Consider the following 15,451-nt stretch of genomic DNA (forward strand, 5'->3'; position numbering starts at 1 on the left):
TGTTACTTGTTCTTCTGAGTTTGTATCTCTATGTGGAAATGCCCTTATTGTAAGTTGCTTTGGATAAAAGCTTCAGCTAAATGACTTGTAATGTAATGTAATGTAAAATGTAACTGTGCTCAGCGAGCCAAACAGGCAGATAAAAAAAGATCTTCCTACAGATGATTCTCTGAATTTTTTGTTGTCATCAAAGTCACAGATTTTTGCTGGCAATTGAATGTGTCATCAGTACTAATTTTACTGTGATATTTGAATAATTCAGTCCTACATGAGGTCTTATTAATCATTACAGTAATTTGGATGCCCCCATTGTTATGCGCAGTATAAGTTTGGAAACAGCTTGCACGCATTTGTTGAGTAGGAGTGGACCGACAATTTTAGTCTCATTGTCCAATTATGAGTAATGTCAAGTCATTATTGTAAATTGTAAAAGGAGAAGACGTTGGAACCATTTAAAGGAATAACTTTCTTTTTTTCAGATTCAGAATCAGAATCAGAACCCATTTATTGCCAGAGATGTTACATATAGAGGAATTTGACTTTTATTTCAAGTGCATTTGTAAAATATAAGAATAAAAACTAAAAATAAGAATGAGATAAAGCAAAATAAGATAAACATAAAAGGGAACAAGATCTCCTCCATTCAGGATGATTTTGTGCAGCTACTTTCTGTTCTGCACTAACACAAATAAACCATGCCCAAATTAAAGCACGCACACACACACACGGCGCATCAACACTTCAATCTGACAGTTGGTGTGCGTCATGTAGTGTTGATGTTCATTTTGTGCATCTATGAAAAGTCTCAGGCTGACGGTTGAGTGATGTAAGATTGATATGTAACTCCTCTTCTTTCTGCTCAGACAAATCAGTGGGTGTGTTGAGCTTTCATGAAGTTGGACGCGGTAGAGAAGGAGAAAGAGAGGGAAAACAGAAATGCCGGTGTTGTTTCTCTCGTTTCTAGACACGCTGTATAACAAGGGGATTCAAAATTGACAATGGAGGAAGCTACCTGTTTAGTATACAAGGTATGTGTAAAATCAGGGGGGATAACATGTCTGCCTCGCTCTCCATCTCTCTCACCCCTTAGTCTTCCGTTCTCCCTAATAAGGCCTCCCTGTGTCTGTCAGTCTCTCTCTCTCTCTCTCTCTCTCTCTCTCTCTCTCTCTCTCTCTCTCCCTTTCTCTCTCGCTCTGTGTCTGCAACCCAGGCCTTTCCCTCTTTAGTTTACTGTGTCTGCATTACGTACCCATCTGCGTCACGTATGAGGCATGCCTTGGGGTTAAAAATAAGAGATGAAAGGGGAACAGACGGATGCAAGGAAAGAGGAGAGGGAGACTGATGACTAGGTTGATGATTTGGAGGAAAGCAGAGGAAAAGTAACACAGCCATCCTTTAATAGCTGCTTGCACATTTAGCTTCTCTCCAGTGCATCACCAAATGAGGTTCCAGCCTCTGAAAGCTGTCTGTCAGCAGTTGATCTGCATACCGAGGAATGGCTGTTGAGATGAGATGATAAGCAGAATCCACAAAAATCCACAAAAATTCGATTTTTAAATGTCTGTCTTCACCACAGCTGAATAATGACCTAAAACCTCAAATACAGGAAAAAAACAGTGTTGATACTTAAAAATTTAAAAATTAAAGAGTTCTTCTCTCAAGTTCTTAACTACAAACACAACTTCTGTCACATTTTGTGGGTGTAACCAAGTGCAATATCTTATGTCCTTCACGCTTACCTTCAGGGTCTGGAACAGCCGATGGGTCAAGAGTTTGTTAGTTTCCTCAACAGCCCAAAGTCACCCACCTTTGTCCGATCACAGCTCTCACAGGTTGGATGTCAACGCCGGAATTTACAAACAATACGAATGTGCGCTAGATCTCACGAGTTTGGGTTGCATTGTAGTAGCATTGAACTTCACAACAATGTAATCGCTCATTTAAATTACATTACATGTAATTTACTTGACGCTTTCCTCCAAAGCGACTTACAATAAGTGCATTTCAAGCATAGATATACAAACTCAGAATAACAAGAAACAAGTAAGTGCAATTTCATCAAATAAGCTGATTTACAACTTGTTATAGATAAGAGCCATTCAGTAGTAATAACTTTAAGGATTTGCATAGCAGTCACCAATAATTAATTCAAACTATTCTCACGTAGCTTTGTATAGTTACACTGTTACTTGGGGGGCTCCAGCGCCGTGTAAGTGCTTGTTTCATGGAGGTTCGATGACAGTTTTGCTTTGAGTATGAATCCATGTTTGATTACTAGGTGACTGCGGGTGAGAGGAGAGCACAGCCGACCTGCAATTGGAGAATTGGTTTGATCCCGAGTCCGGCTAACCCGTGTGTCAATGTGTCCCTATGAGGCAGCAAAGAACGAGGGACTTCTGGAATTGGTAGGAGGCAGTGCTGGACTGGTAATCTGGCATACTGGGCAAATGTCCGGTGGGCCGACGCACTTGAGGGCCGGTCAAAAATAACCGACATGTTTAGTGCTGTAGCTTCAGTTGTCAAAACTACTACAGAACCTGACGACATGTTGCAGAAACAGCAGGTGAACACAGCACATGGAGGAGGAGAGGTGACTAGCCATAGCGATAGCGGTGCTTGCGGCTCGCAGGCAGCAGAGGAGAAAGTGCAGCAGGTGTCTGAGTCTGACAGTGAAGTCCAGGAGGGGCAGAGCGAGCAGGAGAGTGTCATTGAAACGGTAAGCAAGCAGGTAGCTCCATGAACAGGGAGGGAGTGTTAATCAGGGCGGGTGCATGAGGATAGTGTGTGTGGGCCTGGCTGGGCCACAACCAAGATGATGACGATTTAACAGTTACCTAAATGAATGAATATTATAATAAGGCAACAACATAATCGTTGTCGGTTGTTGCTATTATAAAGTCTGAGTATAGGGTTGTCATTTGTTAAATTGTCACTTAAAAGTTACTGCAATGGCCACTCAGCTAAAGTCATATAACACAGCATAAGCTATTTTGCAGCGAGCTCAGTTGAGAGTTCACTTATTCAATTGCAACTTCGGACATTCTAATGTAACCATTTGAAACTCATAATGGCGCTTCTTCTCTAGAAAAAACTTAAATGATGCCATTTGATTATTTTAATTATTACTCGCCCACAACGAGTTACACGATAGAAGAGGTAGCTAACGAATGTTATTTTGGGGTTAAAAACCCGCTTTGCATTTTAAAAGCTATATATTCAAATAACTAGAATTTCGAATATCATCAACATGCAATATTACGGCAAGTGAATACTCTAAATTGTATATATATTTTATCAGGACGATTTGTGTGAGTAATTTGTTTGTATAGGTTTTTTATGGGAAGTATCTCAACAATTAGAGGCAAATGTTGTTGGGTGTCATATTAAAGAGGGGTATGTGCTCTTTAAAGGGATAGTTCACCCAAAAATGAAAATTGTGTCATCATTTACTCACCCCCAAGTTATTTCAAACCTGTATGAATTTCTTTATTGTGCTAAACAAAAAGAAATATATTTTGAAGAAGGTCGGTAATCAGACAGACGATGGACCCCATTGACTTCCATAGCATTTTTTTTTCCTACTATGGTTAACTTTATTTTAAATAAATAAACTCAACATAACCTAATCAATCACGTGCCCTTGTACATACTTGGTCTAACCCGATGATGTCACTGCTGACATCCTCCCCTGTACCCAAGACACAGACTAACAGGGGGACAAAGGTGAGTTGTCACCCACTTTGTCACAGTGTATGGAAGCTCCTGTCATCACTGTGGGAATTGGTGTGTATGTATGTACCTACTGTATATGCACATTTTTTTGTCAATTTGTTTTTTTGGTCTGCTATTTCTCAAACACGCCGCAACCCGGCTTCTATTAAAACATCAGAATAACACTGTAGTATATTGAGTTGCTTTGTAGTAGTATTTAGTCTTGTTAATGTGGCTAAACAACTCTTGACTGAGACGGTTTTATATTATAGTTGCAGACAGTTTTGCAGCTCCTATCTTCAAAATCAATTAAGACAGTAAGGCTGTGTCGGCACAGCTTGATTATGAAAAAGGGGCTTTGTTTTCATTCGATGCCACTCACTGAAATGCATTGTCTGAATCCTTGAGACATGACACTCAAATTGAATTCTTTTCCCTGCAGGAAAACCTAATATTATCTTGAAACTAACTTCCCTGTAATGGAATTTGTCTGTGGAGATAGAGGGAACAATAGAAAATTCACCATCTGAAATGAAGCAAAAGGTCCGTGTCTAAACATCGTGCCATTGTTATTGATTCCATAGCAAAAGACACATGAATTCAGTCACACTGGGTTCAATTATTCACAGAATGTTGCCAACTGTTGTTTAATTAAACAATTATGAAAGGGTGAATATAGAGAAAACAAAGTTGAACACACAGAATCATGGCTATTTAATGAATAAAGATTATTGATTTAACTTTTGTTTATTTTGTGTTTTATGTTTCATATTGAGTTAGGCATTTTAGTGAGGTATTTATACATTGATAGAGAGTGTGGGGAAAAAGCTTTTCATATTTTTGGAAACTTGCAAGTGGTTAAAGGTCCCCTGCGGAGCTACTAGTGCAGTAGCAACATCATGTAATGTCTGCCATCGCTTTGCTGCTATGCTGATTGACATCTGGTGGACAACAATTGTGGATGTAAAGAACTTTTTATTTATAATTTCAAATATTTTATCAGGAACAACATGTACCCAATAGGAGAACCCAAACATGTCATAGTTCACATCTTCAGATCCCAATCAGGAAATGCATCAGTTGTTATGTTCATGCTCAGTTTGCACCTCCATCTTATCCTTTCCTTCTGTATTCCGTGAACTTATATCTAAATAGTCTGGCCTTAAAGACAATGTGAACAATTAACAAAATATGAGAACATATTTGTATTTTCTTGTGTTAACAAACGTATCTCTTGGTAATTCAAAATAAATGCCTGTAAAAATGATGAAATAATAACACAAAAAGTAATGACATCATCCATTAATGGTTGTCTGTTGTATTAGAATCTCAATAACTTGTTGCCTTATAAGAAGAGAATAATTATCCACAGTTTCCCTTCTCTTGCCATTGTTCTGCAGACTGTGTGTCAATGTGTGGAAAGAAAGCAGCGTTATATGGTTGAGCGGAAGTGGTGACGCCAGGGGACAGAATGAATGAACGGCGCTGGCAGAGAAAGGGAGGGAGCTCACAAAGACAACGGAAATGTGATGTAGGACCGGGGAGATGCGCTGAAGAATAGCACGAGCATCTTTGTCTAGGAAATTTGCATACTTTGAAATATTCTGCTGCCTTTATGAGTATAAAGCATGTGTGACAAATCCATGCGGTGTGCAAATGAGACACGTGTTCCTTTCCTACAAAACAATACGACATGCCGCTTCACCTTCCCAAAGAACATGCTCTGGTTTTCTGTGTCTCACTGGTTGTGTGACGCCACGCTGCGAGTTGCTTACTTCGCTGTCTTTAACTGCATCTTACTGGGTCCACTCCTGACTTTGTTGTACCTCCTCATTAGTGTCGCCCATCGGGGCGGAAAAATACCCCGAGCATCCAAGTTGTGTTCTGGTTTCTCTAATGAGGTGAACCGTGAGCGCTACACAATCGTTTCCCCCCCCCCCTCACTGAGTGACCTTATTAGACCTGCCGGCACTCCAGGGTATCAAATAAAGAGAAGAAAATGTGTGCAAGCCAATTTGAATTATTTAAGGGGTGGCTGCAGTTCAATAACTGGAAGGTATCAACGTTTGCTTAATCGCTCCATTATACGACAGAGAACAAAGGGTTGTGGTTGTTACCTAAGCAACAGACACACCTCTAGCAAAGTGTCCCAATACCCTGGGATGCTCTCCAACCTTCTATCAATGTTCAAAGTGTTGATGTTGTGCGAGACAGATTTGTGCGGCAACACCTGCGTCTGTGAATCCAGGAGACTAGTTTACATCAGCTGATTGAAAGTGCGATCCCTTTATTTCAGGTTGTCTTACAACACACACAGAGAAAGAGATGGAGACTGCGTGGTATTTGGTGCAGTGACGCACAGCCCAGTTGGTCTCTTCCAGTGAATCAAAGCCAAGCAAGGCGTTTTTAGAGCGAGGGACAGCCGGGGTAAAGGCAGAGGGACGGACGGAGACAGATGTGGATCAGCCACCCAGGCGGATGTGCTGGAGTGGGTGCGGCCCGGGGAAGCCTCTGTTGTTTTTCTGTGTGGGGATTACACAAAGCAGACGGAGAGGCCGTCACACTCATTGAGGAGACAGTGCCTACACAGTACCGGCTGTGTGGGTGACTGGTACCACACCGACTGACTGACACTCAGTGGTGGCATTTCGACAAAGTTGCGCTTCAGCGGGGTGGAAAGCGAGAACATACTTGCACATGCAGCTGGTGCTGTGGGTGTGTGCAAAGGAGAGGCCTGTGAGGTGTTGGTCCCGGATGGCTAGTGGGCACGAAAGCTCGTCCACAAGTCCAGATTAGGACAACGCAGTAGGTCTGAGGGAACAACAACACACACAATGTAATGAATCTCCTCAATTACTCATTTGTTTATGAGGCCGATGGCTCATTTTGGCTTCAAATACAAAATGAAGCTTGCGTGTACAAGTGTGTGTAACGTGACTATATCTGAGCCACGTGCGTGTGATAGAGTTTTATGAATGGGAGTGCTTTTGTTGTCTACCTCATTGTGAATCTCAATCTGAGCAGCATTTATCATTTATTTTTTTAATGTCAGAGAAAAAAAAATATTCTCCAGGTTTGACTATGCCATTCTTCTCTTCTTTGTATTGCTGGACTAATGTCAAACTAATTAATGAAAATGCTCTTAGGACACTGTTGTGACGCCATTGAGTAGCTCCTTCTGTGGCTCTTGGCCTAAGCTGTTTGTCAAACACTTTACAGACATTACAAGAGAGGTCTGACCAATAATCGATTCAAGTAAATGAGTCATCCATTGAGCAGAATGAAACAGGAAAGGAGAGCAAACTTGTGCAAAACAAAGAGCACCATTTTGGAGAGGCCTTAAAAGCTGATCCAATTTTGAAAGCCTCCCCAAGGCCATTTATATATTTCTCAGAGAATATTCTTTCCTTTATTTCCATCACTATACTGCGGTTGCTCAGGTCAGTCCTTGTTACTTTTTGTATTATACCATTACTAATTACCGGTCACTGGATAATATAACAAAATAGAAAAATGCACAAGAGAGATGGAATATAATGAAATACGAGACATTGCCCTTGTAAATAATACAAACTGTCATTTATTGTCTTGTATTAAACTAAAGTGCTTCTAATATTTTGTCCACATTGATAGAAGAGGGAATCTTTAGAAATAATGAAAGGTTCAATACAATTCATGAAGGTAGTTCAAATAACAGGGCTGTTGCCTTAGATTACATTTTACTCATTAGTAAAGTATTCACATTGCATTCAGCCAGGAAAAATGCCAATTACCAAGTATTTGTCACACTTTATTGTTGTCAAAGTAGCTGTCTGGTGGCTTGACAAGAGCAACGACAGTTTGAGGCACAAACAGACAACAAAACAGACTTGAAGTGCTGTGCATCTGTTGTGTTTTGCTTGTCTTTCTACTTTCTGGCTCATTTACCAGCCCATTTTACCCGTTTTTAACCTAATAAAGAATAGTTTATGGTGGATAATTAAACCAGAGAAATATGCTTGCATTTGACACGTCCCTGGGTAAAAAGTTATCAAATTCTAATCAAATAGTTAAAAAAAAAGCCCATTTCCATCCAACCACTCTTGCTTTTTTAAGCCACTTGAATCTAATCATCAAAGACATGTTATTATACATACATCAAAATGTCAAATGCCAACAAATACTACTTAATCACGGTTGCTTTGATTGACTCCCCTGTGACACTCCATTTCCCAATGTGGTTGACTCATAATTAAGGGGCATCCTGCTTTCCTGAGACAAAATTTTCTGAATCTTTCTGTCAGCATCGCGCCGGAAGCAGGCCATAAACCGTCTGCGCGAACCAGCCAGGAAACGAGCTGCGCGCTCTTCTCCTACCCGGTCTCTGCTCCTCCACAGAGTCATCGTTACCGGGCCACGTGCCTCCCCCCCCTTCTTCACCCTCCCTTCTTTGTTTCTACTGTCACTCTCTCCCCCTCCCTCCCTCTTCATTCTATGTGCGTCGAGAAAATCTCCTCCACTCAGAGTCTGAGCGCACGTCTCCAACCAATCTTTGGTGAGCGTACCAACTCCCCCAAGAGAATCCCCGACGGTCGGCCCTCCTCTTTCCGTTATTTTTTTTCTTTTTGCCGCCTTCATTCATTCATGACCCCGATTCGATGACGTAGGAGATTCCTCCGTGCCCACTGCCGTAGGCAATACCGGGATGATGAGTATAAATGGGACACAGGTAGCCAACAACGGGCACACTCTCAGTCGCTCCGACTCGGGAACCAGGGCATTAGCGGAGATAGCAGGCTTTACTTTGCCCTCTTAGGCTAACTCGCTTTGGGCTTTGGTTCAGGATGGACACCTCTTCGATTTCTCGGAGCCGACGATGCTCTATCATGCGGAACTGCAAAAGTAAGTTTGCCTTTATCTTCTTTGATTTTTGATAAATGGACGCCAACGACGATGTTTTTGAACTTTTTAAACAATTTCTAAACGTTCGGTCGAAGAAAGCTCGCCAAAGATAAATCTGGCATCATGATTGGATTGATGATAGAAATAGAAGATGGAAACACGTTTAAAACGCAAATGGTTTAGGGAAAAACTGGGACATCACATGGACTTTGTATTTGAGCATTGAAATAGCTGCTAAGTTTTGACACTTTCGTGATTTTGCTGTGCGTAAAAGTCGGTGCGTAAAAGTAAGGCATACACCTATTATGTAAAGCCGTCAAGTGTAGATATCTGAGATGAATTACCAGTGCAGTAGGCGACCATGTACACGGGTTTATTTCAGCACCTCGGACAGGGCTCCCGCTCACCTCCCTCTCCGTCTCTCCCTGCTCTTCTTCAGGCGGTCTCTCCCTCTGCATGGTGGTGTGGCTGGTCCTCGGTAAGCCAAGTCCGGCATCGGCGTGCCCGCACCTGTGCGTGTGCTACCCGACGCCCGTGACCGTGAGCTGCCAGGCGCAGAACTTCACCACCGTCCCAGTCGGAGTGCCCTATGAGTCGCAGCGCGTTTTCCTCCAGAACAACCGGATCACTGAGCTCAGAGTCGGTTCTTTTGGCTTCGGGACTCAGGTAAGAGGGAATGTGGCTGGAGATGCTGTGAAGCTAAACTTTTGGGCAATATTGTTTTCAGTTAGATTTTAAATGTTCTGCACTTACAGTTAATATCCACGAAGAAGAAAAATCATCGTGAAGTCATGTGTTTATTTGCATTAGGTCCTGTGGCTATTCTCGAACAACATCACGTGGATTGAGGCAGGGGCATTCAGTGAGCTGAGGGACTTGGAGGAGTTGGACTTGGGGCACAATCCCAGCCTCCACAGGCTGGAGGGAGGAGCCTTCCGTGGACTAGAGAAGCTCCAGAGCCTCCACATGCATCGCTGCCGTCTTAATGCCCTGCCCCATGACATCTTCCACAATCTTTACAGCCTGCAGTTCCTCTACCTGCAGGTAGGGGCGCTGGAGAGACATAGAAAGCAAGAACCGAAACACGTGTAGCCACCCACACATACACACATTGACAAACGTCCAGTTATAAATATTACAAATCCCCATGTGTATGTTATTTTCATGCTAAAACCCCTATCCTCCTTTAAACTTCTCCCTCAGGAAAATAATCTTCACTTCCTGCAGGACGACATCTTTTCCGACCTTATCAACCTGAGCCAGCTTGTCCTGCATGGCAACCGTATCCGCACCCTGTCAGAAAACGTATTCCGCGGACTGGTCAACCTCGACCGCCTTTTTCTTCACGACAACCGCATCAGGCAGGTGAACCGCCGCGCCTTTCGTGACCTTGGTCGCCTGACCATGCTGTTCCTCTTCAATAACTCCCTGGCTGAGCTGCCAAGCCAGACCTTGAGAGACACTCAGGGCATTGAGTTCCTCCGCCTGAACGGCAACCCGTGGTCCTGCGGCTGCGAGGCCCGTGCCCTGTGGGAGTGGTTCCGCGAGGCCCGTGTCTCTTCATCCGAGATGATCTGCGCCTCTCCTTCCAACCGCCGCACCCAGGACCTCCGCTTCCTGCGGGAGATGGACTTCGCCCTGTGCCCCCTGCCAGACCCTGGCTCCATCGGTGGCTCCACCACCACCACCTTCAGCACCAAAACCCGCTGGTGGTTCCACAAGAACAAGCCCCAGTCATCAACTAAAGGTCTCTTTGAGAAATCCTCCGAGACTGTCAAAGCTGGTTTGTACGGGAAAGGCCCATCCACAACCACCTCGGTAGTAAAGTATGAGTTGGGGGAGGAAGAGCTGGCGCTGCCCAAACTCGACGCAGAAGAGTACTGGGAAAACTACGGCAACGAGGACTCCGGTGTCACCGTGCGGTGTGTCGAGCTTGAGTGTCCACCTGAGTTCGACTTGCCTCCCTTTTCCTCCTCTCCCTCATCCTCCTCGCCGTCTTTCCTCACACTACTGGCCCCTTCAGTTTTCTGCCTCTGCCAGAACCTCCACCTGTTATTCGGCTGAATCTAACTCTTAGCACGACACCTCTTCCAGCCTGTTTTAAAGGCTGCGAGGATACCTGTTTGACTCTAAGCCCCCTTTGCCCGCTTTGCTGTAAGCCAATTCTTAAGGCACAGCCAGGGAGATAGGGGGATGTTACCACCTAGAGAGCTTAACACCTTTCAGGCCTGGTAAGATTTTTTCAGCTATGCTCATATATATCTACAGTACTCTACAGGTATGGCTTTCTGTGTCTCACCTGTATGGTGTCACGTTATGATTCCCTGCAATCAGGGATACGAGGGCTGAGTCCATCACTAGTGTCAGTGCAACTTGATAGCAGTTGTGAATGATGTTGTGAATTTTGTCACTTCAACTTAGTTACAAGTACTATTGCTATTATTGCATCAAATTAACTGGCTGCTAATTCAATTACTGATAGAATCAGAGCACAGTAATTACAATACTGTAACCACTTAAAGTGTGATGTAAAATGTTCTTTTGTATCTGTGGTTCACTACAATCACTTCCATCTTCATCCAGGAGAGCAGGCTAGTGCTTCTACAGGACAGAGCACAGTGAGATGGGACATAGAAGAGAAGACAATATGCTGTGATTTTGGGGGGGGGAAGAAAAAGAGGAATGCAGGAGAGACGTCAGCAAATATAGGTAGAGGGAAAGGAAAGGGAAGGGTTATTCCAAGAACTAGCAATAGAAAGAGGAAGAGACAGAAGGAGAGAGGAGGAGGAGGAGGTAAGTGTTCATGCAGCAATAGGAAAAGAGGCAGTTGAAATACAGCAAGAGGCTGAGAGGACAGTGCTGGCACTTAAAGCACATTTGCAGGAGATAAGTAATAAATCCACTCATCCGAGGTTGTGAGATCCATCCACCTCACACCACAGCACCATCCTTTGTAAACGTGGATTTGTTCGAGACAACCACAGGGAAAGAATACTTCCTATCAGGAAGTCAGTGATGTTTTTTTTGGATGTCTTTTTGTGACATTTTGATATACTACTGTGTAAAGATTGTTGACTTGGATGCAGATGATGATCTTGATAAAAAAGTATACACAACATTTCCTGTATCATGGTTTTCTTTGGTGACATATCTGCTGAACTTAATGAAAAAACGTTTTTTAAACAATGTTACCTTTAGGAAAAATGAAATAACAAATGTGGGACAAAACAACTGAAAACAAAAAAAACACAGTCAGAATGGCTCTTACTCTGATGCGTATCTGTCTTTGTGTGTCCATATGAATGGATTCACAAGCTAACACCTCTACAAAAGGCAAATACGTCAGTAAGTTTGTCACTCAAACGACTCATTGGTGGGCGATGCCAGATGGACAGACGATGGAAATTGAGTGAATTGTAATTTCACTAAGAGAGCAAGAATCTGGTGACGGCTGGAGCCGGAGAGAACAGAAGGCAAATTAAGACTGACACACTGCCATGCAGACACCTGGCAGAGGATCGGTTCATGCGGAGACTTAAAAGCAAGTAAAAATAAGGAGAACAAGCGTTTAGAGCGAGCAAGCTGCAGAAATAGCGTGAAAAAAAAGGGAGGACGGGGAAGTTACCAAATATAGGCATCTACTCTCTCCTTTAGCATTGGTTATTAATCTCTACCTCTTCATTGCATGTGCTCACATTGTCCTTTGAAGCGAGAAGCATGGCAGCTCCGTTTCTGTTTTCTTCCCTGTATAAGCACAACGTTTTCTAAAGCCTCGTCCACCACTCAAGGCTGCACATGAGATGGAAGGAGAGGGTCCCTAGCTCCAATAGAGGCGAGGGCCGTAAGGCTTAGATGTAGTAGGAATGAAAGAGTAGGAGGTAATGTGAGAGGTATACACACACACTCACACACACACACACACAAACAGCCAGTTAACCTTGCTGCAGGAGCAACAACCATCTGATTTAGAGAGAAAAAACAACCCTGTGAGTACGATTAGGAACATTTTTTGTGTCATCTTGCTGTTTAGTGTCTTATTGAGTTTTGGGAGATGGTCAAACTGACTTTGGGTGCTCTTCAGTGGCCATGGCAGTGACATGACCTAAGTTTCCACGTTGACTTCATGTTTTGTACGTAATAAGATTGGCTCATTTGATATTCAAGAACAAATGTCATCGCTTCATTAAGAAAGAATAAATTCCTACTTATTTTAACAAAATGTGTATTTGTAGCCGTTTCAGTCTGTGTGGGCGAGTGTCCAGTGAAAGTAAATCAAAGCACATACACACCCTCCACACAAACACACACACACACACCCACACGGTCACACGCGCACATAAATACATACATGCATGGACACGCATGTGCCATTGTGTAAGTCTTCCAGGCAGTTGTCCAGCTTTCTCAACTGTGAAACTGATGAGCTGAGAAAAAAAGGGAGAACAGGAAGCTTCGAGTTGAAAATTGCGCAAGAACATAAATGTTGAGCACAGTGAATTTTCAGTGCTCCACTGATGTGAATATCCGCTGCTCTAGCCAAATGTAATTGTTAATAACAATTTTTTTGTAGATCGTAAAGGTTGTCTCTTATTAGAGATTCGCTTGAAGCAAATATGACGCTTTTGCAGTCTGAGTTTGAAAAATCCAAAGGGTAGTTATGGTGGGGACCAACTTTGCTATGCACGCGCATACAGATAGATAGCACGTCTTATAATTCAAGAGCAAATAGTAACATGAACAGGTTATGCAAATGGACTAATATATTCAGGAGAAAATAGTTACAATGGAAACTGTTTGTGTTTTGTTGATATTTTTAGTTCATTTAGAAGTTTACTGTATTTTATAGTAATTTAGAGTCATGTAGCAAGCAGGGAAAAATGCAAATTTTTTTTTTTTTACAGGCAAAGGAACAGAGATGCTTTTCACAAAATAAAAAGGCCATGTTAAAATGTGGATAGGACCAAATTGTTACTGATGTTCTCTTTTTCCAACAGTATGTCTGTACCAGACTTCTCTCTGAGCAGACGGACGGCAAAGCCAACGCAAAGCTGTTACAGACAAAAGTCACAGGCTCACACTGCAAACACAAACGCAAACATGTGCACAGATCACACAGTGTAGCAAGGAGCTCACATGATGGACTCGTCGTGCCCATATAAGGATGAAACCGACATCCGACAGCTCATCCGTCTCATTCAATCGGCCTCCAAGCTTTTGTATGGCAGAAAAATTCCATGACGCACCTTCTTCGTCTGTAAACTGTGTGGATTTGATTGGACGGATTCCATGTCACTTAACAGTCGGGGGCGGGATGTGAACATATATCTCAGAGCAACAGTATGTTAAATAGATGAATGTGAATGATTCCCAGTTCATTCATAAGAGACGTAACCCAAAAGAGACGGGTAAGGCGCGGGTAAGGCGCTGCAAGTATGTTGAAATGCGTCACTAATTTGTCACAGCATGAATCCTCCCGCTGAGCTCAGCCCTCCTTATTATTTTCTCACCCTCCCTTACACACACACACACAAGCACACACACACGCACACACAGACAAACTTCTCACTCTAGAAAGCACATACGCAATATGCATGTCAACCTGTGATGCATTGGGTAGTTGATTTTTGCATCTCTTTGCCTTTGTGTCACCGTGCTTCTGCGATCTCGCTTTCACACATTCCCTCTTTCTGTGAAGCGCCCTTGACGTCAGGCCCTCTGCGCTCCACTTGACAAATTTTCAGTTTGTCTCTCTGACGATATATATATATCCTCCAAAATGAGCCAAAGAGCCCTTCTGTTTCATTGATTTTCATTCACTAATTCACACAGGAAACTAAATCCTTTTCCTGTTCGGTTTAGTAAATTCTGTGATCGGTTCCTGGATTTCATTTTACTCATATTATCTTTTTTTACTGCAATTTAAAAAAAGGGCCCTGAGTATGCTTATTATTTTACTTCTTTTGTTCTTAAAAGTAGGTATGTAGAATGTTTTCCATATCAAAGAGTTGAGAGCAGAGTTTCCATCATAAGAGAAACACTTCAGATGCGGTACACTTTCATGCAACACAGTCGTAGGTGGTGAATGTTATATCTTAGATATGAAGGATAAAGGGTAAATGAATACATCAAAAGCCTCCTTCTCTGGCTCATTCATACATGAATGGAACAAGGAAATTACTTTGGTGCTATACTATTAGTTCCTTTCCCAATGTTTATGACCACCACTACGAGAGTTTATTCTTACGGGGAAGTTGAATTAGCTAAAGAAATGTATCAGCTGTGATTCAAGCATCCCTTTCCCAATTTAAGTTTTGTATATTTGTGTTGGAAAAAATATCTTTGGTGCCCACAGTATTACGTGACCTTTAAATTACCCCGTTTGGCTACAATGTAAAATGTGCTTTTCAGCTCGGTGCTCTTCCTCGGGGTTTTGACTCACTGCAACTTCCTGTCGGCCTGTCAGTTTTACAGTAAGGAACTAAAATAGGTTGTTCTGGACAGTGTATACAATATTTGTTATACACTGTGTGTTTATGTGCTTTAAAGTTAAGAAATTCCAGGTTTCAAGTGATGCTAAACATCAGAGGTGGGATCAAGTCACTGTTAGGCAAGTCACAAGCAAGTCTCAAGTCATTGCCCTCGAGTCCGGAGTCAAGTCGAGTCAAAGACGAAGCAAGTCCCAAGTCGAGTCACAAGTCACAGCCAACAAGTCTCAAGTCGAGTCACAAGTCGTACCATTTTAGTTTAGAGTCATTTCGAGTCCTTTTATCATAGTGGGGACGGGGAACCCTGGGTGATGGTGCGCTGCCTCACAGACCTAGACTACGAAGGGAAGGGTAATGGTGGATCGACTGTGACT

The 15,451-nt window shown here is 42.8% G+C and overlaps 1 protein-coding gene across 1 annotated transcript; it reads left to right on the forward strand.

The window, feature by feature from the left end:
* Positions 1 to 8,231: 8,231 nt before the first annotated feature.
* On the forward strand, positions 8,232 to 11,710 carry rtn4rl2a (reticulon 4 receptor-like 2 a). Its single transcript, XM_037473157.2, has 4 exons — positions 8,232 to 8,592; positions 9,032 to 9,258; positions 9,403 to 9,636; positions 9,796 to 11,710. The coding sequence occupies exons 1-4, from the start codon at positions 8,535 to 8,537 to the stop codon at positions 10,654 to 10,656; spliced, it is 1,380 nt and encodes a 459-aa protein (XP_037329054.2). The 5' UTR covers positions 8,232 to 8,534; the 3' UTR covers positions 10,657 to 11,710.
* The last annotated feature ends 3,741 nt before the right edge of the window (positions 11,711 to 15,451 follow it).

This window comes from Pungitius pungitius, chromosome 9 (assembly GCF_949316345.1).
Source record: "Pungitius pungitius chromosome 9, fPunPun2.1, whole genome shotgun sequence".
In the NCBI taxonomy this organism is placed as follows: Eukaryota; Metazoa; Chordata; class Actinopteri; order Perciformes; family Gasterosteidae; genus Pungitius; species Pungitius pungitius.

Excerpts from the sequence above, each read along its gene's own strand:
- rtn4rl2a (XM_037473157.2), top strand. The coding sequence starts at position 8,535 with ATGGACACCTCTTCGATTTCTCGGAGCCGACGATGCTCTATCATGCGG. Across the intron at positions 9,259-9,402 it reads CTTTTGGCTTCGGGACTCAG|GTCCTGTGGCTATTCTCGAA; the intron begins GTAAGAGGGAAT and ends TATTTGCATTAG. Across the intron at positions 9,637-9,795 it reads TGCAGTTCCTCTACCTGCAG|GAAAATAATCTTCACTTCCT; the intron begins GTAGGGGCGCTG and ends CTTCTCCCTCAG.